Source organism: Triticum urartu, chromosome 2A, assembly GCF_056163025.1.
Source record: "Triticum urartu cultivar PI428250 chromosome 2A, HENAU_Tu73, whole genome shotgun sequence".
In the NCBI taxonomy this organism is placed as follows: Eukaryota; Viridiplantae; Streptophyta; class Magnoliopsida; order Poales; family Poaceae; genus Triticum; species Triticum urartu.
In genome coordinates this window covers 17,578,760-17,600,504 of record NC_141874.1, presented here as the reverse complement: position 1 = coordinate 17,600,504, position 21,745 = coordinate 17,578,760, and the positions used below count along the sequence as shown (strand labels likewise).

The following is a 21,745-nucleotide window of genomic DNA, read 5'->3' as shown; positions in this document are numbered from 1 at the left end:
TGCCAATTTAGTAAACTATGTTGGAATACACTCGGGATTAGATGGTCAAGCCAGAACACACATTTGGATATGATTGAACAAGCAAAATCAAACTGGGCGCAACCCATGTTCATGACTGTCTTCTTACAGGCTGCATGGAGCATCTGGAAAGAGAGGAAATAAGTACTTCAGAGGGACCCAGCCCACAGTACATTCTTGGACACATAGACTCAAAGAAGACATGTCCTTATTACAGTATAGAGTCAAGGAGAAGAACAAAGACTTTATCTTCTCCCTAATCGCAACCCTTCCAAACTTGTAATATCTTGCTAGCATTCATAGCCTTTTCCCCTCCCCAACCCACAAAGTGGGATGGGTTTGTAAAATAGTAACATGTAAATTGTAATTTGGTGAGAGTAATATATATAACAGTGGGAACCTCTCCCACTCTTCCAGGTTCTAAAAAAAAGATGATTGAAGACGCAGAGAAGGGTTTGATCACCCCTGGTGTAACGACACTAATCAAGATCTAGAAGGACCAGGGCGTCAAGCCCTCCAAATTTAAGGATACCATCGCGCAGGTGAGCGTCTATCTTGCGTCCCTCTCGTCGCTGGCTTTGTGCCATTCATGTGTTTCGTTTCTATATCTAGTACTGCTCTTTTGTTTGGGTTTGCCAAGGTTTGACATGCCTGTGGTGCTTAATATCTCTGTAGGCTTTACTTGACCTCGAAAAAGTCAATCAGGAGCTCAAGAGTGACCTCGAGGACTTGTACATCAACACTGCAATGTAAGTCGCCTTTCGCTACACCCAGATCCTCTTGATCTATTGTGCCTGCCGATCTATTTGGCATCGGTGTACGAGAAACGAGATAAACCAGATGGATGTTGTTGGAACATGAAGGCCGTGGTGATCCATGTGTCGTAGTCTGCACAAGGCCTCTAAGAAGATCCACGACGAATTCTTTTGCTCTTTTCATTCTCCACTCTTCCTGTTTTAGATCAAATAGATCGGATTCATTGGTAGATTAGTTTTTAGGCATCCGCAGTGTTGTGACGTTGATTGATTTCAGTCTGTAGTAACCAGTTCCTGCCTCTTGTTAGGTTTTTTGGCATGCAATTTGATATGCCTGTACTAACTACAGGAAAGGCTATGCCTTAGGTTTACCATTATGAATATTTCTGTATGTTAACTTTTAATTCATCAGAATATCGTCTTTTTTTAATTCATTGCAATCCCCTTTTTTGTTCATGTTAGTCATTTGATGCTTTTGCTTTATGCACAAAACATGTATGTGTACAAAGTATCAAATTGCATTTCACAAGGCAAGATAACAAAGAGTAAAATAGAAAACATGGTATTCTCTAACACAACAGCGTGATACATTTGGTCTATTGGTGCAGATCAAGAACAAAATACTACTTATTTGTAATAGTCCCAGTGGAAGTATAGTCAGGTATGTTATGCTGGGTCTTTTTACTATGTTAGCTAATTAGTTTGATATGTACTCTCTTTTGTACCTCTAAATATGGTATTCCCACAGAAGCTCAACAAAAACTACTTATGTTGTAATAGTTTCAACGTAATATGCATGAACTTCAGTGGCGAAGAGATATACATACCCCTTCAATTTTAAGTGAGCTTCTGCGTGAAGCACCCCTCCCCCCATCGTTTTCTCATTGTGAAGGAAAGGGAGGTGGAAATAAGTTAAGCCCTTAGCCAAAAACGAGTTCTTTTGGGCTTCTGACTTATTTTCACAATAAGCAGCTCGAACCTCAAAAGAATTGGCCCTTAATTATATGTGATATCTGTAAATTGAGGTGTCTAACCGTGGTGTTCAACTTGTTTACACAGTAGCTTGCTAGGCTAGGACTTGGACCACCATGGCATCTCAAGGAAAACTAGCATTTGGAAAAACCACTTGTTGGTGTCAGTTTCACTACTTTCTTCTATTCAAGTCTAGCAGTAGCTTGATTTTTTGAAATTGTTCCAACTCGTATTTATCTATTTTAAAAGAAAATTTAAAGCTGACTTGTGTTCTGTCAATTACTAATAACTTCATTTCTTCCACTGAATCAATCTGCACTTCATTCGGTTTACACATGTTTCCATCTTGCATACAACGACTTAACAAGTGAAGTATTGACATTTGTTATTACTAAACATGCACTCATCTGCTGTAACCAAGCTGAGAGGTTCATAATGTAAAAAGTCAATAAGACAGAGCTGGACTCCTTGTAGATTTTTTTCCTTGGCAATTCAAGTATTTGCCTGATTTGCCTGGCAAGAATAGTAGGATTATTCCAGGTTTGTTTTATTTCACTTGTCATCCCATGCTTTATCCCACTGTTAAGTGTAATGACTAACGATGTCCCTAGAGATTCTCTTGCTTAGGGTTTTCCTGCATGAGTTGCTACTGTTGTTTGTTTCAGATATTTAGTTTAAGATCTAAATTTCACCAATATATGTGTTCTTTTACGTTCTCTGACGTGTTTAGATGAACCCAATCACTTATGTTTATACGGATGCTATCTTCTTTTACTTATGATGTTTTTGAAAGCATTTCTGCGTAAGCAAAATGTGTCAAGGGCCAGTATGGACATATTTTCTAGAGCAAGGATGAGAATCACTCTATACACAACCACAAGGATGATTATTCAGGCGTTCCTAGGATGGTGGAACTTGAGGTCAAACCGCATTATGGCAAATACTTGCTGAAACATACATAAGTATGTGTTATTTCTTATAGGTTTGCACCAGAATCAAGCATTAGGACATTTGGAATTGGAATGATGAAAACACTTGTCTGAGCACATGTGATCCTCATAATAGCAAGTTTGTAATAAATTCTGGAACTCTTCGGGAGGTTGAAGTCAGCAAAGATAGCATGTTCGCATGTGTCAAATCACTTTTGTTGTACATAACTACCTTCAAGGATGAGCCTAGACCCACCGAGGTGCATAAGCTAGATATGTGCACAAATGAGCCTAGACCCACTAGTTTCCATCAAAAGTATGACAAGTTGCGGCCTATGTGGATATCAGAATGAGAAAGGTGCGGTACAAGTTTCACACATATCTCAAATGGTCATAATCTTTTTTTATGAAGAATCATATGAGTAAGTTTCTACCAAATACCAACGGTTTTTCACAATTTCTCAAAACTAAGAAATACAATGTTCATGAAGTCTTACAAAGTGGGTTCACACATGGACCCGTATTCTCAAAACTCCCTCTCTGGACCCATCATAAAATTCTCCGGACCCAAAATTAGGTGCAACAACATCGATTCGGCTTGTAATTTAAGATATGTTTCCTTTTATTTTTCTAGAGAACATATGCTAAATTTGTCTTGACCAATAACATATAGTATATTCCTTTGTTTGACAATGTTTTTGGTAATGATGCGGATGCCCTTGATGATGGAGTAAGAGCATATCTTTATGTGGACCATTTCTTAGAGGTTGTCATATCAGCATTAGCGTGGTGGACACCAGAATGAGAGAATAGACCACACTATGTTGATAACACCAACGAGTAAGAGAAAAAAAAAAGAACCAAAATATTGATTGTGGGAAACTTTATATTTCTTCACAAACTCGATGTGCAATCCTACAAACCCGCAGAAATTTACAGTTTTAGTAACAAATTGAGTAAATTATAGGTCATTATGAGCTTCGTACCCACCTTCTGCTCAAGGAGCATATGGAGGAAGAATCTGATTCTGTTGCACAATATCTAGTTGAGCATTTTATCGATACTATTCACTACTTCAATACAGTCATAGAACATTGGGATGACAGATGACTATTAGCCACTTAACCAAACCTAGCATATTCTCATCTATAGTTTATGCTGATCTGCTCGTCCTTTGGAACTAATATTGTATATATATGTGCAGCCATATGGACTGTGGGTCTGTGCGATTGTCACTACAAGCGGAGAAGCTCACACTCTTGCACAGTTTCAATCTCGATCTGCATGTCTGCCTTTCTGGGCGACGACATGGGTGCTACATTGGCCGATGAGAAGCCCCACGTGGTGTGCGTGCCTTTCCCGTCGCAGGGGCACATAACGCCGATGATGAAGCTGGCTAAGGTCCTTCACCGCAAGGGCTTCCACATCACCTTCGTCAACACTGAGTACAACCAACGCCGCCTCGTCCGCTCCCGCAGCCCTGACGCCATAACCGGCCTCCCGAACTTCCGCTTCGCCACCATTCCGGACGGCATGCCCTTGTCTGACGCCGATGCCACGCAAGACCCGGAATCCCTTTGCTATTCCACCATGACCACCTGCCTCCCCCACCTAAAGAACCTGCTCCATGACCTCAACAATAAATCCGGGACGCCGCTGGTAAGGTGCGTCGTGGCGGACGGCCTCATGAGCCTTAGCGTTGATGCTGCGGTGGAGATCGGCGTTCCTTGCGCGCTGTTCTGGACTGCCAGCGCCTGCGGCTACATGGGCTACCACAACTTTAGGTTTCTCATAGATGAGGGCCTTACTCCTCTCAAAGGTATGTATCCATGTATGACAAACTTCTTGAAGTTGAACAAACATATCCTAAGTCTGTAACAACCATTGTTGCATGTGCAATATTCGGTTTTGAGCAGATAAAGAGCAGGTGACGAACGGGTACATGGACACGCCCGTGACACATGCTTGTGGTATGAGCAAGCACATGCGTCTCCGAGACTTCCCGTCTTTCATCCGCACCACGAACCGCGGCGACGTCCTGCTCAACTTCATGATACACCAGCTAGAGCAGTCGAGCCGCGCGACCGCCATTATTGTTAACACCTTTGACGAGCTAGAGCAGCCGGCATTGGACGCTATGTGCACCATGCTTCCCCTACCAATCTACACTATCGGCCCGCTAAACTTCCTCACCGAGCAGCTGGTCCCCGATGGCGATGACAGCGACACACTCGCCGCGATATGCTGCAACCTCTGGAGAGAAGATAGGTCCTGCCTCGAGTGGCTCCAAGGCAGGGAGCCTCGGTCTGTGGTGTACGTCAACTGTGGTAGCATCACCACCATGTCCAGCCAAGAGCTCGTGGAGTTTGCATGGGGGCTGGCCAACTGTGGCTATGACTTCCTGTGGATCGTGAGGAATGACCTCGTAAAGGGCGATGTTGCTGTGCTGCCTCCAGAGTTCCAAGAGGCGGCCAAGGGCAGGTGCCTCCTGGCGAGCTGGTGCGACCAGGAGGCGGTGCTGCATCATGAGGCGGTGGGCGCCTTCCTTACACACTGCGGGTGGAACTCGATGATGGAGGGGCTCAGCGCAGGGGTGCCAATGCTGTGTTGGCCCTTCTTCGCGGAGCAGCAAACCAATTCGCGCTACGTGTGCGTGGAGTGGGGTGTCGGGATGGAGGTCGGCGACGACGTGCGCCGGGAGGTGGTCGAGGAGAGGATACGAGAAGTGATGGGAGTAGGAGAGGCAGGGAGGGAGATGAGACGGAAGGCGGTGGAGTGGAGTGAGATCGCCGTTCGCGCAACCGCACAACCTGGTGGCAGGTCGTTGGCCAACCTTGAGAGTCTGCTCCAGGATGTACTATTGAGTGCAGGTAAGAATGTTGGCTAGAACTGAGATGCATGCAGATCCAACCGACAGAATTGTTGAGATTTAAATATCCCACATGTTAATTGCCATCCGAAGGGATACGACCGATGTTGTAGACGTCCCTTTGGGAACGAAGCATCACTTCAGGAACGAAGCGTCCCTTCATGGACTATATATTGTAACCACAATCATCAATGAGAGACGATTCCTGCCATTTTGCTATGTCTTTTATCAAGAATGTCAAATGCGGATTAGTTTCTGCATGGACTGGTTGTCCAATAAGGTTATATCTGTCATGTTTGTTTGGGTTGTGGCCATGTCATCAGCTTGCCATTGTAGGTTGGTACCTCTATCTGGTTTTATTCTTTTTGTGTCTACATTAATGTATTCTTAATTATTTTTGTAAGATATGATACTTTGGAATAAATATGATACGTGGATGCATGAAAGATAGCTATGAATAACATGAATAAATAAAGTGCTTAGTGGTGTGTTTGATGGTTTGGATGATTGCAAGTATAATTGTATAACAATAAAAATAAAAGGATTTCAGAGTTGGCTCAATCCTTCGTTGTATTGTGGACAAGCCGGTGGTGTTTCCTGTAAAAACTACCATTCTCCCGGACAACGGGCAGGGGTAGAACTGGAACAAAAATCACCCTCGTGCACCACTATAACGTGGCGAATTCTAGGGTGGATTAGCAGACATAATAGAAGATGAAGTATACATAAAGTTACCAATCAATATGATTACTATAGTGATGAACTAAAGGATAAAATTCCATAGAAATATGTCCTACGTTCAAGAGCAATTTTAACATGGTTCCAGCAATTTTAACATGGTTCCTCTTACCCTCTCTTTTCACATGATCTTGTATGTTTCCCTTCTATTTTTGTAGAGAACATATGCTAAAGTTTCTAGACCAATAACATGTATCTTTCTTTGCTTAGAGAATGTTTTATTGTAATGTTGTGGATGCCCTTAATGATGGCGTTAGATCATATTATTTGTGTGGGCCATTTCTTAGGTTGTATATCAGCATTTTAGCATGGTGGACAAAAGAATGGAAGACAGAGGACACTCACCATGTTGGTAACAGCAATGAGTAAGAACAAAAGAATGAACAAAAATACTTGTTGGGGTGAGAGTTGGATTTTTTTCTTCACAAAAACAAATAGCAATTATCAACAAAAACACATCCAGTAAATTATATAATAGCGTCGGACACAGTTAATTATAGATTATTCTTCACATCTGAGGTTATTTTTTAAAAAAGAGGATGACCCCCAGCCTCTGCATCTGGACGATGCATACAACCACTTTATTAATTATTCACAAACACCTTATAAAGTAATACATCAATAAGTCTGAAGCCACCATCCCGGCAAGATCTGTCGCTATTCCTATTCACTTGATGAAGGGGTGCCGAAAATCCGAGCCAAGTACCAAACAGACTTCGCACTAAAGCCTAACATCCAAAGCCGAAGGCCCCAACCAAGCCACAATGTCGAGTTTGGGGCACACACATCTAAGGGCATCTCTAGCCGCGCCCCCAACAGGGCCCCCCAGGCCGCTTTTTCGGCGCCGGCGCCGAAAAAACGGCCCAGTCACGCTCCCAGGACGCCGAAAATCGCCGGTTCGGACCTTTTTTCTGCCCAGCGGTCACAGGCCGAACCCGGCGCGCTGGGGAGCAGTTGGGGGCTCCGGCGCTAGGGAAAAGCACGCCTGGCCCACACCGACAGGGAAAAAGTCAAGGTTTTCTTCCCCCGACTCGCCTCGCACCCCCCGCGCCCTCGGCCACCACTAGCTATATCCCGGCGTTGGCCGCCGCCCTACTCCACTAGATAGCCATTCCCCGCCGGAAAATAGCAGCGCTTCGCCGCGACAGCCCCTCCCACAGCAGCTGGGCGTTTCCGGCCGCGGAGGCGTGGTTTAACGGCGGGTACACGCCCACCGAGCGCAAGGTGTTCGGCGTTTTGCCTGCCTCGGCGATGGACTCGGATGAGGAGGAAGAGCTCGCCGCGCTGCTGGAGGAGGAAGCCGCGGCCGACGTCCAGGAAGAAGAGCATCTCATGGTGCTCGCCGCCCTCGCCCAGCTGCTGGCGAGCAATGAAAAGCCGCGGCGAGGTGGCTCGGCGCCGGGCGGGTGAAAGCAAAGAACCGGGATCGTCTCCAAGGCTACTGCATGCTCTACTCCGACTACTTCGCCGATGCTCCACTTCATGGCGAGAGAACATTTCGGCGCCGTTATCGGATGAGCCGAAAGCTCTTCCTCAGGAATGTGAATTCCATCCGGGAGTTCGACAACTACTTCAAGTGCAAGATGGATTGCACTAGCGCTCTTGGATTCACCTCCATCCAGAAGTGCACGACAGCGATGAGGATGCTTGCATATGGAGCTCCCAGTGATTCACTCGACGACTATGGGCGCATGGCCGAGTCCACCAGCATAGAGTGTTTCTACAAGTTCTGTCGGGTAGTGGTGGCAGTGTTTGGGCCACAATACTTGAGAACACCCAATGCGGAAGACACTGCTCGGATCCTAGCCCAGAATGTAGCAAGAGGATTTCCTGGGATGCTTGGAAGCATCGACTGCATGCATTGGAAATGAAAGAATTGCCCATTTGGTTGGCAGGGGATGTACAAAGGCGCCAAAGGCGGTTGCAGTGTGGTGCTTGAGGCGGTAGCCACACAGGACCTCTGGATTTGGCACTCCTTTGGTATGCCAGGAACTCACAATGACATCAACGTGCTGCAGTGCTCTCCTGTTTTTGCCAAGCTCGTTGAGGGCCATTCTCCTCCGGTGAACTTCGAGATCAATGGGCACCAATACAACAAGGGGTACTATCTAGCTGACGGCATCTATCTGAGATGGTCGACATTTGTGAAGACGATCTCAAACCCTGTGGCAGGAGGCAAGAACGCCTGGTTTGCGAAGCTTCAAGAGGCTTGCAGGAAGGATGTCGAGCGGGCATTTGGTATGCTCCAATCTCGATTTGCTGTTGTTCGGTACCCCGCTCAGACCTGGTCCAAAGATCAAATGTGGGAGATTATGACTTGCTGTGTCATCTTGCACAATATGATCATCGAGAGCGAGTAAGAAGACCCAGTGTTTGACACTGAACCATACTACAGGCAGGGTCCTCTAGCCGAAGTTGATCACCAGCTACCGGCAACTTGGACTGTCTATCTCAGTATGCGTCAGGAGATCCGAGACCCACAGATGCATCATCAACTGCAGAAAGATCTGATTGAGCACCTATGGAGGCTCAAGGGGGACGCCGTGTGATGAAATACGAGTTTTTATTTGTTGAACTATATAATTTGTATTGAACTATTTGTTGTTGTACTATTTTGTTGAAGTATTTGATTTTTCTGTGATGAAATATGTGATAAGAAATAATTGTGTTGATAATTGAACGCCGAGACACGGCGAAACCATGCCGAGTATGGGCCTATTCTCGCCCATATGGGCCCTTTATTCGCCGAAATTGGGCTGCAAAGTGGGTCAATTTCGACGCATGGGGGCGACGACTGGGCGCAAAACCGCCCCCAGCGCCGATTGTATCGCCGGCTCGCCCCCAGAGGGCGATTTTTATGCGTCCTGGGGGGGCCAACGGCTGGAGATGCCCTAAGGTTGGTACCTTGAAAACAATTTAAATACTCAGCAGTCACCTTTCGTTCAGTGAGCATGGCTCAATAATCTGGTTCTGTTGCACAAAACTTCTAGATGGAGCATTTTATCGATAATATTCATTACTACTTTAGTAAAGACAAACGACATGAGCACTTAATCACATACACATTATCATCCATCCATCGTGCATTCGTGCCCTAATTGTCTAAACTGTCCGACCTTTCTTTAGACTAATATTGTACTCTATACGCGCAGCAATTGCCACTCTCAGTCGCTATATATACGCACTCTGTGATTGCCCGTACAAGCAGAGAAGATCACATTTGCCTCTAAAAACACAGTTTCAAATCTTGAGCTGCATTTCCAGGCGACAACGATGTTGTTTACTAAATAATTTCATCCTTACTAGATAATTCTTCCTCACGATGTTGTTTACTAAATTTAGAGAAATTAAACTCATGAACCATATCATCCAGGACAACAGTAACAACATTCTTTGTGCAATATATGGTAGCATTGACAGTATTTAAGAAGGGTCTACCAAATATAATGGGACAAAAGCTATCTTGCAGAGAAGTAAGAACAATAAAATCAGCAGGATATTTAGTTTTCCCACACAAGACTTCAACATCTCTAACAATTCCAATTGGTGAAATAGTATCTCTATTGGCAAGTTTAATTGTGACATCAATACCTTCTAATCCAGCAGGTGCAATTTCATTCTTAATTTCTTCGTATAAAGTATGCGGTATAACACTAGCACTAGCACCCATATCACATAAGCCATGATAACAATGATCTCCTATTTTAACAGAAATAACAGGCACGCCTACCACAGGTCTATGTTTATCTTTATCACAAGGTTTAGCAATTCTAGCAGTTTCACCTTTGAACTGAATAACATGCCCATCAATATTATTAGACAAGAGATCTTTAACAATAGCAATATTAGGTTCTACTTTAACTTGCTCAGGAGGTGTATAAGTTCTAATATTGCTTTTTACGAACAACAGTTGAAGCTTTAGCATGATCCTTTATTCTAACAGGGAAAGGTGGTTTCTCAACATAAGAAGTAGGAACAATAGGATCATAATAAGTGACAGTCTTTTCTTCAACTTTGATAGGTGCAGCTACTTTTACTTTTATGGGAGGATGATATTTAAACCACTTCTCCTTAGGGAGATCAACATAAGTAGCAAAAGATTCACAGAAAGAAGCTACTATCTCAGAATCAAGTCCATATTTAGTGCTAAACTTACGGAAAATATCGGTGTCCATAAAAGATTTAACACAATCAAACTTAGGTGTCATACCTGACTCCTTACCTTCGTCGAGGTCCCAATCTTCAGAGTTGCATTTAATTCTATCCAATAAATTCCATCTGAATTCAGTAGTCTTCATCATAAAAGAGCCAGCACAAGAAGTATCGAGCATGGTGCGATTGTTATCAGAAAGCCGAGCATATAAATTTTGAATAATCATTTCTCTTGGGAGCTCATGATTGGGGCATGAATATAACATTGATTTAAGCCTCCCCCAAGCTTGAGCGATGCTTTCTCCTTCGCGAGGCCAGAAATTATATATATAATTGCGATCACGATGAACAAGATGCATAGGGTAATACTTTCGATGAAATTTTAGCTTCAATCTTTTATAGTCCCATGATCTCATATCATCACATAGCCTATACCATACCAATGCTTCTCCCTTAAAAGATAAAGGGAAGACCTTCTTCTTAGCAACATCATCAGGTATACCTGCAAGCTTAAATAATCCACAAACTTCATCCACATATATGAAGTGCTCATCAGGATGCTTTGTTCCATCTCCTGTAAAAGGGTTAGCTAGCAGTTTTTCCATCATACCCGAAGGAAATTCAAAAGGAGTTTCATTTTCAATAGGGTTCAGTAGGTTAAGGAGCAACTCTTTGCTCTACTGGACGGGGTGAAGGTACCCCGAATAAGCCCCTCAGAGAATTACTTTCCATAGTAACAAGTGATAGTAAATTTCAGCACACTATATAAATTTTTCCTTACCAAATTCCACCTACCAAAGGCGCTACACTCCCCGGCAACAGCGCCAGAAAAGAGTCTTGATGACCCACAAGTATAGGGGATCTATCGTAGTCCTTTCGATAATTAAGATTGTCGAATCCAACGAGGAGCAGAAGGAAATGATAAGCGGTTTTCAGCAAGGTATTCTCTGCAAGTACTGAAATAAGTGGTAACAGATAGTTTTGTGATAGGATAAATTGTAACGAGCAACAAGTAACAAAAGTAAATAAAGTGCAGCAAGGTGGCCCAATCCTTTTGTAGCAAAGGACAAGCCGGAACAAACTCTTATAAAGGAAAAGCGCTCCCGAGGACACATGGGAATATCGTCAAGCTAGTTTTCATCACGTTCATATGATTCACGTTCGATACTTTGATAATTTGATATGTGGGTGGACCAGTGCTTGGGTGCTGTTCTTACTTGAACAAGCATCCCACTTATGATTAACCTCTATTGCAAGCATCCGCAACTACAACAAAAGTATTAAGGTAAACCTAACCATATCATGAAACATATGGATCCAAATCAGCCCCTTACGAAGCAACGCATAAACTAGGGTTTAAGTTTCTGTCACTCTAGCAACCCATCATCTACTTATTACTTCCCAATGCCTTCCTCTAGGCCCAAATAATGGTGAAGTGTTATGTAGTCGACGTTCACATAACACCACTAGATGCTAGACAACATACATCTTATCAAAATATCAAACGAATACCAAATTCACATGACTACTAATAGCAAGACTTCTCCCTTGTCCCCAGGAACGAACGTAATTACTCACAAAGCATATTCATGTTCATAATCAGAGGGGTAATAATATGCATATAGGATCTGAACATATGATCTTCCACCAAATAAACCAACTAGCATCAACTACAAGGAGTAATCAACACTACTAGCAACCTACTAGCACCAATCCCGGACTTTGAGACAAGAATTGGATACAAGAGATGAACTAGGGTTTGGAGATGAGATGGTGCTGGTGAAGATGTTGATGGAGATTTCCCTCTCCCGATGAGAGGAGCGTTGGTGATGACGATGGTGATGATTTCCCCCTCCCGGAGGGAAGTTTCCCCGGCAGAACAGCTCTGCCGGAGCTCTAGATTGGATCCGCCAAGGTTCCGCCTCGTGGCGGCGGAGTCTCATCCCGAAAAGTGCCCTCTTATTTTTTCTCATCGAAAGACCTCATATAGGAGAAGATGGACGCCGGAGAGCCACCAGGGGGCCCACGAGGTAGGGGGCGCGCCCTAAGGGGGGGGGCGCCCCCCACCCTCGTGAGCAGGGTGTGGGCCCCCTGGCCTTCATCTTTGGCGAGGATTTTTCTTTATTTGTTTTAAGATGTTCCGTGGAGTTTCAGGACTTTTGGAGTTCCACAGAATAGGTCTCTAATATTTGCTCCTTTTCCAGCCCAGAATTCCAGCTGCCGGCATTCTCCCTCCTTATATAAACCTTGTAAAATAAGAGAGAATAGCCATAAGTATTGTGACATAAAGTGAAATAACAGTCCATAATGCGATAAATATCGATATAAAAGCATGATGCAAAATGGACGTATCATTAAGCATGACTTATATATGCTTCATTTGCTTCAACTTATAATTTTAAATTTTCACTATTCTACTAGCGCATCCCCTGCCATGCAAGAATTTTTGTCTTGGATAAGATAGGTTTCAGTGCTATGGAAACTATGGAGGTAAAGAGTGTTTACCTGAAGACCGAGCATGGTTATACTGTCAATGTCAAATTATACAATGCAGACACGTACACCTATTTTGAATGCAAAACTTGGCAAGCACTATGCAAAGCTTATGCATTTGAGCCTGATATGGTCATCACCTTTGATATTCATCCGGAAGATGATATTGAAGGTAATAGAGACATCTGGGTCGATGTGCAGACGCCTCCAGTTCTACCATTATGTGAATTTCTCAACCATATTTATGTCTTTGATATTGTTTATTCAAAAATAGTTGACAACTAATTTCTATTAACAGCTTATTTCCATTCAAGCAAACATGTCCGGCGCTTGGTAGACAGGACCTACTACTGTCCCGGAGCTGAACTAAACTGCGAGGAGATAAGTCATTATGTTTCATGGCTTAAGGATCTTCATACTGTCAAGACAAATTTTCTTCCTGCACTTAGAAATGTTAGTACTCAAAACGTGCGACCAATAGTGATCGTATTGAACTACGGTCGCATCTATTTAGGAAAGATGGTAAGATTTTTACTATTTTCCCTCAGTGCATCTTTTGCATACATTATTTTTTTGCTAAACTTTCATTGCTAAGTATATTAATTACTATACGATGTTCTTCAACAGGGACTCCCGATGACAGTTGTGCCTCAGTGGATCGAGACTAAAGGTCGCATGTCAATGGTTAGCTTACGGCCAAGATATCCTACATTGCACATGAGTGCATTCAGGATTTCTAAAAACGATGAATGCTTAATAGTGAAAGATTAGAGCAAAATTGTTAACGATCCCAGAGAAGTACTAGGGGGCAACAATGAGAAGCGCAGCCCACGATTAGGAGACATGTTCATCTGCATGCTTCAGTATGATGAATCAGGAGAGCTATACATGTTCTATGCTATTTTACCTGAGAGAGAGAGAGAGCAGCAGGAGTGATTTAGCTAGTTCATGCTCTTAGTACTTGTCCTCTCATGTCCGTGTTCTTCGTCCTGAACTTAATCTCAAAGAGTGATTTTCTTTTGTGGTGTTATGAACGCTTATAATATCATGACCATGCATGTAGAACTCGATGATATCTTTGCTTCTGGTACAAGTGAATGTTTCTTCTTTAAGCTAGTGTTGGTGGTGATTAGATAGCGGTAATGACTATGATGATTAAATAGTGGTAATGACGATTATGATGATTTTTAGCTAGCTAGTATACTGTTGTTGATGATATGATGCAAGAGTTTTTATATTAATATGATGATGATGATGAGTTATTATATCATTTATGAAAGAAAACGCAGATTAGTTAAGTGATCAAGTATAATATGGATATGGCATATACTTGATCACTTAGCTAGGATCCACATGCATCCAGTCGAAAATAATCTGCGGTACTTTCGCCTAATGATTTAACAACTCATTATAATGTAAAACAATCACTAAATTAAATTGAAAACACAAAATTAAAGTAAAAATAAAAATAAAAACAAAACACCCCCAAACATTTAGTACCGGTTGGTGTTACCAACCGGTACTAATGTCCTACACGCACCCGGGCCTGGCTCGTGCCACGTGGTGGCATTTTAGTGCCGGTTCGTGATGAACCGATATTAAAGGGGGGGGCTTTAGTCCCCACTCTTTAGTGCTGGTTGTGGAACCGGCACTAAAGACCCTTACGAACTGGCACTAAAGCCCGGTTCTGCACTAGTGTCATGGGAATGTGTGTGAGGAGGCACACCGGAAGACATTCCGCCCATCGCGGCTGGAGGTGCATGATACGTCTCCAACGTATCTATAATTTTTGATTGCTCCATACTATATTATCTACTGTTTTGGGCAATATTGGGCTTTATTATCCACTTTTATATTACTTTTGGGACTAACCTATTAACCGGAGGCCCAACCCAGATTTGCTGTTTTATGCCTATTTCAGTGTTTCGAAGAAAAGGAATATCAAACGGAGTCGAAACGGAACGAAATCAACTGGAGAAGTTATTTTTGAAAGGAAACCTACCGGATAGACTTGGACCCTACGTCAGAAGATGAAGGAGGTGCTCACAAGGGTAGGGGGGGCGCCCCCTACCTCGTGGCCCCCCTTCGCTCCACCGACGTACTCCTTTCACTCATATATACCCACGTATCGTAAAACTTCTAGAACAGAGATTAGATCGGGAGTTCCGCCGCCAGAAGCCTCTGTAGCCACCGAAAACCAATCTAGACCCGTTCCGGCACCCTACCAGAGGGGGCAATCCCTCTCCGGTGGCCACCTTCATCATCACGGTGCTCTCCATGACAAGGAGGGAGTAGTTCTCCCTCGGGGCTGAGGGTATGTACCAGTAGCTATGTGTTTGATCTCTCTCTTTCTCTCTCTCCTGTTCTTGATTTGGCACGATCTTGATGTATCGCGAGCTTTGCTATTATAGTTGGATCTTATGTTTCTCCTCCCCCTCTACTCTCTTGTAATGGATTGAGTTTCCCCTTTGAAGTTATATTATCGGATTGAGTCTTTAAAGATTTGAGAACACTTGATGTATGTCTTGCCGTGGATATCTGTGGTGACAATGGGATATCACGTGATTCACTTGATGTTGTTTTGGTGATCAACTTGCGGGTTCCTCCCATGAACCTATGCATAGGGGTTGGCACACGTTTTCGTCGTGATTCTCCGGTAGAACTTTGGGGCACTCTTTGAGGTCCTTTGTGTTGGTTGAATAGATGAATCTGAGATTGTGTGACGCATATCGTATAATCATACCCACGGATACTTGAGGTGACATTGGAGTATCTAGGTGACATTAGGGTTTTGGTTGATTTGTGTCTTAAGGTGTTATTCTAGTACGAACTCTAGGGCTGTTTGTGACACTTATAGGAATAGCCCAACGAATTGATTGGAAAGAATAACTTTGAGGTGGTTTCGTACCCTACCATAATCTCTTCGTTCGTTCTCCACTATTAGTGACTTTGGAGTGACTCTTTGTTGCATGTTGAGGGATAGTTTTATGATCCAATTATGTTAGTATTATTGAGAGGACTTACACTAGTGAAAGTATGAACCCTATGCCTTGTTTCCTAGCATTGCAATACCGTTTACGCTCACTTTTATCACTTGTTACCTTGCTGTTTTTATAATTTCAGATTACAAATACCTTTATCTACCATCCATATACCACTTGTATCACCATCTCTTCGCCGAACTAGTGCACCTATACAATTTACCATTGTATTGGGTGTGTTGGGGACACAGGAGACTCTTTGTTATTTGGTTGCAGGGTTGCTTGAGAGAGACCATCTTCATCCTACGCCTCCTACCGATTGATAAACCTTAGGTCATCCACTTGAGGGAAATTTGCTACTGTCCTACAAACCTCTGCACTTGGAGGCCCAACAACGTCTACAAGAAGAAGGTTGTGTAGTAGACATCAGTGCACCCATGCCTCCCATGAGAGAAGCAAAACTCATGCCTCCCATGGCGGCCATAGTGTCGGGGGGGGGGGGGGTGCTCCAAAGCCACCCATGCCTCCCATGGTCTCCATGGTAGCTCCAAAGCCACCCATGGCACCTAAACCGCCCACGGTACCTCCGAAGCCACCCATGCCTCCCATGGCGCCAAAGCCACCGCCACCCATGTCGCCAAGGCCACCGCCACCCATGGAGCCAAGGCCACCGCCACCCATTGCGCGAATCATGGCTCTTTTTTGGATCAAGACTTCTTCACGGGCAAGATTGACATACTCCTTTTGCACCTCATTGAGGATAGATGTGTCCAATAAGAACAAGTGCTTCTCCCATTCCAACAATCTAGTTCGCTCCTCATTGCTCACCTTCCTCTCCTCCAAAGCCACCTTCCTCTCCTCGGCCGCCACCCTCCTCTCCTCGGCCGCCAACCTCCTCTCCTCGGCCGCGACATCTTGGTTCCTTACCATTTTCCTCACCTCGTTGGCTTCTTTTCTTGCCTTCACAATAGCTTCGATAGCATTTTGAGCTCATCATCTCCTTTCCCCTTCTTCTTTTCTTTTGCATCTTTCTTGCACCCATCCGGTCGTTTTGGCTTTGAGTATGAAACCGAGTTAGGTGTGGGGCTTCTCTTGCCGTCACTTGATGCATCCTCCTCCTCATCATCATCATTCAACTCAATTGTTCGCTTGCGTTTGTTGCTCAAATGCAAATCATCCAAATCATCACGCTTTTTCCATTTCTCATCATCCTTCAACACTTCATAGCAATGAGGCAAGGTAAATATCCTTCCTTTCTTGATCTTCCCCTTCTTGGTTCTCTTCTCCTCTCCTTTGAACAAGTTTTGTGCAATGTTGTACTACATGAAAACAAAGCAAGTTAGCACTTCGAACACCAACAAGTATGATGAACATGTATGAAATGCCACTTACTCTATCGTCCTCATTTGTGCCACTTGGGTTCAACTTGTCAACCGCCTTTTGTGCGGCCGCCCACCTTTGACAATCCGAGTTGATTGTCGACCACCGGGACCGAAATGATCTCTCGGAGCGGCCAATTCCACTCACGTTGCGAACATCAAAGTGTTCTTTCATCCGCCCCCAATAAGCATCTCTACTTTGATCACCTCCAACGGATGGATCTCTCGACACTTGCAACCAAGTATTGCATAGTAAGATGTCATCGGCGTTGGTGTAATTGCCCACTCTTCCTTTCGGTGCGTCGACAATGCCCTCACCATCCTCGTCCACCTCGAACTCATGTTCTTCGAAATGCATGTCATTGGTTTGAGACCAATGCGAATTGTTGGAGCCAACACCCATAGTTGACATGTATACATCATCGTTGACACTACAAAATATATAGAACAATGCAAATAAGCTATCTATATGGATGCATTCAAAAAATAACAAGAAAAGAAAAGTTGGAATTTTTTTCTACCTTTGGGGCATATCGTCGAACACATTGTGCGTGTGGGCCGCCGGCTCAACGAGTGAGCTCGCCGGCGCTTCGGTAGCTGCCGCGCCCGTCACACGCCCTGCAAGCTTCTTTCTCCTCGCCTTCGAGGTGTTGGAGCCGTCCACCGCCTTGTTCGTCTTCGCGGATGTCTTGCCCTTCTTCGGTCGCAGCGCATTGGGGAGCTTCGAGGCGGGGGGGGGGGGGGGGGGGGCGGCGCCGGCGCAACGCCACCCGCCGCCGTGGTCTTCTGCGGCGGCATGAAGAGGCCGATGCTCGGAGGAGCTCCGGCGGTGGCGAGGCCAACGCTCCCCGTGCTAGGGTTTCCGCCGGCGGGGGAGGGGTCGCGGCTGTAGGATGGGGTGAGCGGGGTGCCGACGCGTGCGTCCATCGGGTCAAGTTCGCCGGCGCGCGCAGGGCGAAGGTGGCGGGGAGGAGAGAGTGCAGCGCGAGCGCTCATGTGTGCCGCGCGCGGAAGCCGGCAGCCCAAATACACAGGACGAGTTGGCGTTTCGGATCGCGCATCCAACTACATATGCCGCGCGCACGGTTATTGCGCGCCCGCTGGAGCTTGTCTACAGGTTGCGCGCGCGCTAAAATGGCAAAATTTGCGGCGCGGCGCTTGTTTAGCGCGGCTGTTGGAGATGCTCTTACTCTAACGTAATTCTGTTGAATCCATCACTTTTATCAACTTTCCCCATACTATGTTTCTTTGTACTGATGTGTTAGTTGCTGCAGCAAACTTGTTACAATATCCAGTTCCATTTAAGTTTGTTCTGTTTGGGAATGGTAGTTAGAATCCAAGCTATCCAGAGCTTATCAACAATATTCTCATGAATGTAAGTTTACTATCTTAAATCTACACCATTCATAGTTAATGTATCTGTACAAGTGAAATACTAATGATCTTTTATCTCTAGGACTTTGATGCCGTGGTAGGTGTGGCTCTATTTGATATCACACATGCATGCATAGTTTAGAATTTTTTGAATGAATGACAGCCAAATCCATTAGAGCTGAATGTAGATTAAACCAAGACGAATAGCAGCGAGCTATCTACCTGCTTACAAGATGCATTACACATAGATTTTTGTGACTTGTTCAGTTCATTTCTTGTCAAAATTATGCTGACGCATTACCCTCTAAGCATACTACAGGCACTTGTGTCTCTTGAATTTAACCACCTAAATGACCATAACAATAGGAGATTAATAAAGGTAATGAGCTCTTATATGGATCCTAAATGGATAATTCAGTCAAGTATGAGACAAGTTTTTAGCATGGCACGAGCAATAGGTGCAGCATATCACTGAAAATTGCAGAGCATACTATTGGAGCACCTTTTCGTTTGCAAAAGAAATTTTGGCATACAAAATTGTCAGTTTTATGCATGTCAAACAACAAACATTTTTGCAAGGACAACCAAATAGTGAATGTAGTTTGTTTACCATATTGCGTGCACTTCTATTTGCAAGATGATTGTTACTCATCCAAGCGGTATTACCAGTTCTATTACAGAGAGGTCATCACACACAAGGCATACCATTGGCTCTGGAAATCCAAGGTCATAATGAAAATCAAATTCTTTGGCTGGTTACTGCTCACAGATCGACTCAATACAATAAACATTCTCAAGAGACGACACTACAATATTGGCAACAACTTCAATTGCATCCTCTGTGATCAACCCATTGAAGAAGACATCACACACATGATTTTCACATGCCAATTTAGTAAACTATGTTGGAATACACTCGGGATTAGATGGTCAAGCCAGAACACACATTTGGATATGATTGAACAAGCAAAATCAAACTGGGCGCAACCCATGTTCATGACTGTCTTCTTACAGGCTGCATGGAGCATCTGGAAAGAGAGGAAATAAGTACTTCAGAGGGACCCAGCCCACAGTACATTCTTGGACACATAGACTCAAAGAAGACATGTCCTTATTACAGTATAGAGTCAAGGAGAAGAACAAAGACTTTATCTTCTCCCTAATCGCAACCCTTCCAAACTTGTAATATCTTGCTAGCATTCATAGCCTTTTCCCCTCCCCAACCCACAAAGTGGGATGGGTTTGTAAAATAGTAACATGTAAATTGTAATTTGGTGAGAGTAATATATATAACAGTGGGAACCTCTCCCACTCTTCCAGGTTCTAAAAAAAAGATGATTGAAGACGCAGAGAAGGGTTTGATCACCCCTGGTGTAACGACACTAATCAAGATCTAGAAGGACCAGGGCGTCAAGCCCTCCAAATTTAAGGATACCATCGCGCAGGTGAGCGTCTATCTTGCGTCCCTCTCGTCGCTGGCTTTGTGCCATTCATGTGTTTCGTTTCTATATCTAGTACTGCTCTTTTGTTTGGGTTTGCCAAGGTTTGACATGCCTGTGGTGCTTAATATCTCTGTAGGCTTTACTTGACCTCGAAAAAGTCAATCAGGAGCTCAAGAGTGACCTCGAGGACTTGTACATCAACACTGCAATGTAAGTCGCCTTTCGCTACACCCAGATCCTCTTGATCTATTGTGCCTGCCGATCTATTTGGCATCGGTGTACGAGAAACGAGATAAACCAGATGGATGTTGTTGGAACATGAAGGCCGTGGTGATCCATGTGTCGTAGTCTGCACAAGGCCTCTAAGAAGATCCACGACGAATTCTTTTGCTCTTTTCATTCTCCACTCTTCCTGTTTTAGATCAAATAGATCGGATTCATTGGTAGATTAGTTTTTAGGCATCCGCAGTGTTGTGACGTTGATTGATTTCAGTCTGTAGTAACCAGTTCCTGCCTCTTGTTAGGTTTTTTGGCATGCAATTTGATATGCCTGTACTAACTACAGGAAAGGCTATGCCTTAGGTTTACCATTATGAATATTTCTGTATGTTAACTTTTAATTCATCAGAATATCGTCTTTTTTTAATTCATTGCAATCCCCTTTTTTGTTCATGTTAGTCATTTGATGCTTTTGCTTTATGCACAAAACATGTATGTGTACAAAGTATCAAATTGCATTTCACAAGGCAAGATAACAAAGAGTAAAATAGAAAACATGGTATTCTCTAACACAACAGCGTGATACATTTGGTCTATTGGTGCAGATCAAGAACAAAATACTACTTATTTGTAATAGTCCCAGTGGAAGTATAGTCAGGTATGTTATGCTGGGTCTTTTTACTATGTTAGCTAATTAGTTTGATATGTACTCTCTTTTGTACCTCTAAATATGGTATTCCCACAGAAGCTCAACAAAAACTACTTATGTTGTAATAGTTTCAACGTAATATGCATGAACTTCAGTGGCGAAGAGATATACATACCCCTTCAATTTTAAGTGAGCTTCTGCGTGAAGCACCCCTCCCCCCATCGTTTTCTCATTGTGAAGGAAAGGGAGGTGGAAATAAGTTAAGCCCTTAGCCAAAAACGAGTTCTTTTGGGCTTCTGACTTATTTTCACAATAAGCAGCTCGAACCTCAAAAGAATTGGCCCTTAATTATATGTGATATCTGTAAATTGAGGTGTCTAACCGTGGTGTTCAACTTGTTTACACAGTAGCTTGCTAGGCTAGGACTTGGACCACCATGGCATCTCAAGGAAAACTAGCATTTGGAAAAACCACTTGTTGGTGTCAGTTTCACTACTTTCTTCTATTCAAGTCTAGCAGTAGCTTGATTTTTTGAAATTGTTCCAACTCGTATTTATCTATTTTAAAAGAAAATTTAAAGCTGACTTGTGTTCTGTCAATTACTAATAACTTCATTTCTTCCACTGAATCAATCTGCACTTCATTCGGTTTACACATGTTTCCATCTTGCATACAACGACTTAACAAGTGAAGTATTGACATTTGTTATTACTAAACATGCACTCATCTGCTGTAACCAAGCTGAGAGGTTCATAATGTAAAAAGTCAATAAGAC

General features: G+C 43.7%; 1 protein-coding gene across 1 annotated transcript; it reads left to right on the top strand.

Annotated features, from left to right (window-relative positions):
* Positions 1-3,878: 3,878 nt before the first annotated feature.
* LOC147982972 (7-deoxyloganetin glucosyltransferase-like) lies at positions 3,879-5,754 on the top strand. Its single transcript, XM_087542768.1, has 2 exons — positions 3,879-4,493; positions 4,591-5,754. The coding sequence occupies exons 1-2, from the start codon at positions 3,959-3,961 to the stop codon at positions 5,559-5,561; spliced, it is 1,506 nt and encodes a 501-aa protein (XP_087398894.1). The 5' UTR covers positions 3,879-3,958; the 3' UTR covers positions 5,562-5,754.
* Positions 5,755-21,745: the final 15,991 nt, after the last annotated feature.

Excerpts from the sequence above, each read along its gene's own strand:
- LOC147982972 (XM_087542768.1), top strand. The coding sequence starts at position 3,959 with ATGTCTGCCTTTCTGGGCGACGACATGGGTGCTACATTGGCCGATGAG. Across the intron at positions 4,494-4,590 it reads GGGCCTTACTCCTCTCAAAG|ATAAAGAGCAGGTGACGAAC; the intron begins GTATGTATCCAT and ends GGTTTTGAGCAG.